At 37.8% G+C, this 2,457-nt stretch overlaps 1 protein-coding gene across 1 annotated transcript; it reads right to left on the reverse strand.

Annotated features, from left to right (window-relative positions):
* Positions 1-521: 521 nt before the first annotated feature.
* LOC125503188 (protein anoxia up-regulated-like) lies at positions 522-1,042 on the reverse strand (the record flags this gene model as incomplete). The annotated part of the gene is given in 1 exon segment (XM_048663195.1): positions 522-1,042. A coding segment is annotated over 1 exon segment (330 nt), but the record flags the coding sequence as incomplete, so codon positions are not given.
* Positions 1,043-2,457: the final 1,415 nt, after the last annotated feature.

The following is a 2,457-nucleotide window of genomic DNA, read 5'->3' on the forward strand; positions in this document are numbered from 1 at the left end:
GGACATTAATTTGTCTAGTTTCACTCTTGAAAATTTTGAAAAACACGCACCAACCAAAGAAAGAATGAACAGAAAGAGGATCGCTAACAGCAATCAGCATTTATTCAGGTCAAGAGTGACTCCAAATTTGTCGGTGTAACGTTGAAAAAGAAATATTTAAACAAAATGAAATATTGGTATTTTAGATATAATTAAAGTAATAAAAGAAAAAAAAATTAATCTAAAACTTACCTTTCCCAAACCCGGAAGAATTCTCACTTGACGGGAAGGCTCATACTGCACGAGGGAACCCCATAGGAAACAAAAGAAAGGAACAGTTAGTGATGTATACACAAAAATCTATACAAAAATGTACTACAAAAATTGCCGATACCATAAGACAAAAACGGGAAATAAGAAGAGTATTACTCAAAGTTGAAGAAAACAAACAGAAAAAAACACACACAGTTGGTTAGTAGAAGAGGACCAGGCACTGGGGCTTAGGATTCCATGGGAGGGCCTACGCTTAAATCAAACTCAAATCGGGTTTAAATGGAGTTTATTCGGAAAATACAAAACAAGTGGGAGTACAGCTAATATACAAAAATAAATCGATTTGCCTACACTAATTGAAGACTTTCCATCTAGTTTATTAATCAATTTTGAGGCAGACTAGTTAAAAATTAGAGACAATAGAGTGTTATTTGGGGCAAATTTCCAAAAAGGAACTAAATTAGACGCGATAAGACCAATGACGATAAGAAGTGCCTCCAGGCAAGTTCCCAGTGCTGGTAGAGCTGTAGCTGGAATGGTAGCCTCCAGGTCCATCTCCACGGCTACGCGAAGACCTTTCGGAGGTGTAAGTGTGCCCTCCGGGCCCTCCAGTGGAGGTGCGAGTCACACTTTCGACCGTGCTGGAAGAGCGGACTTGAGGACGAGAGTTAAGGTCACCATAGCGGTTGGAAGAGTCAGCGTTTGAGCTGTAAGAGTAGGAGTAGACTTCTTCGGCTTGTCTTTGCCTACGGTCTGGGTAGGTGTCGGTCACCACATAATGACGGGGGCTCTAAGGAAGAGAAATAGTGCGATCTTAAAGAGGCAAAGATAAAGGAGGTTGCGCTTTGGAGGCTGGTGTTAGTTCGGTTTTCCTCACAGAAAGCGTCTGCAAATCAATCAAAACGCTGAGCTGTGTTGAAACGGTCGTTTATTCATAGTGTTACACTGTGTTTGAGTTGGAGTGCGGATCTAAATCTAGACAGCCTGAGCGCGAGAAGCTTTGCACCTGAGAAGACACTGGGGAAGTGAGTTGAAGTGGGTGCACTTGACACATCCCCAGTGATACGGCGCAATACATTATTATAAACAAATATCACAATAACTAATGGAAATGCGTTAAGCGGAGGCAACAGGGTAGGGTGTTTTCATTGTATCAAAAATTCCTACAAACTGAACCTTAATCTATGGTAATATATATATATATATATGAAGATTAAATACGTTTATACTGTCGATCTATTGCTGTTTTGTTAAATATTTAATAAACAAATTCGGGTAGAATTCAAATTTTTCATGAATCTCCAAAACGCAATCCTATTGTTGTGACGTATCTGGTCATATAAATGGCGGATTGTTTACGTTCTGTGCATAGTGTTTAGTTTTTCATTAATGGTTTTGTGGCTTTAAATAATTTATAGTTTGTGTTAAACAAAAAAATGGCCTCAGAAGGATTCCTTAAAGCGTCAACAAACAATTTACCATGTGTACATATTTTTATGGTTACCGAATTTTAAAAAAAGACGAACGCTTTGATTCAGCCGAATTTAAGGGTGTCAAAGCAGCAGCTCTCCTTAATATACTAATCTGTGTGTATTGGTTTAATTTAGGTAAATAATATATAGATTTTCACTTATTCACCTTAACCTAACCTATACACCTGGCTGCTTTAAGAGTAAAATGAACTGGCAAATTTGTATTTTAGGCATTACGAGAACAATATGGTGATATCGGATATGTGGAATTGAAACGCGAGGGTTCTTTGTGCAATGGACAAGGTAGAACTTGCCCAGAACACAAAGTACGATCTAAGGCATATTCTGTCTGCCTTATCATTAGCTTTTTGTTCGTACTTTCATTAAAATGATCCTCGCAACAAAAAACATTGATTTTCATTTAGGAACATCACGTCTAGCTGCTTTGAACCATAAAACTTTACGTGCATAATCATGGGGAACGGTTAGAAAGAGTTTGTTTGGAGCACTTATTGAGGTATTCTTGCATCCTGGCACAAAACAGCTCTTATTTTGTGATCCATACATGTCACTATTTTCCATTATGCAAGATAAAAATAATCAATAAAATAATGATAATCACATTAACTTGAATAATAAAACAAAGCTGCGAAAACTACAAAATAAACACGAGACCCTTAGTTGATATGACTTGCTACGTCATAATCGGGATAGGCAAGCGACGCTATAGACC

Source organism: Dendroctonus ponderosae, unplaced genomic scaffold (genome assembly GCF_020466585.1).
Source record: "Dendroctonus ponderosae isolate FM_Combo_2020 unplaced genomic scaffold, Dpon_F_20191213v2 Dpon_F_20191213_1304, whole genome shotgun sequence".
In the NCBI taxonomy this organism is placed as follows: Eukaryota; Metazoa; Arthropoda; class Insecta; order Coleoptera; family Curculionidae; genus Dendroctonus; species Dendroctonus ponderosae.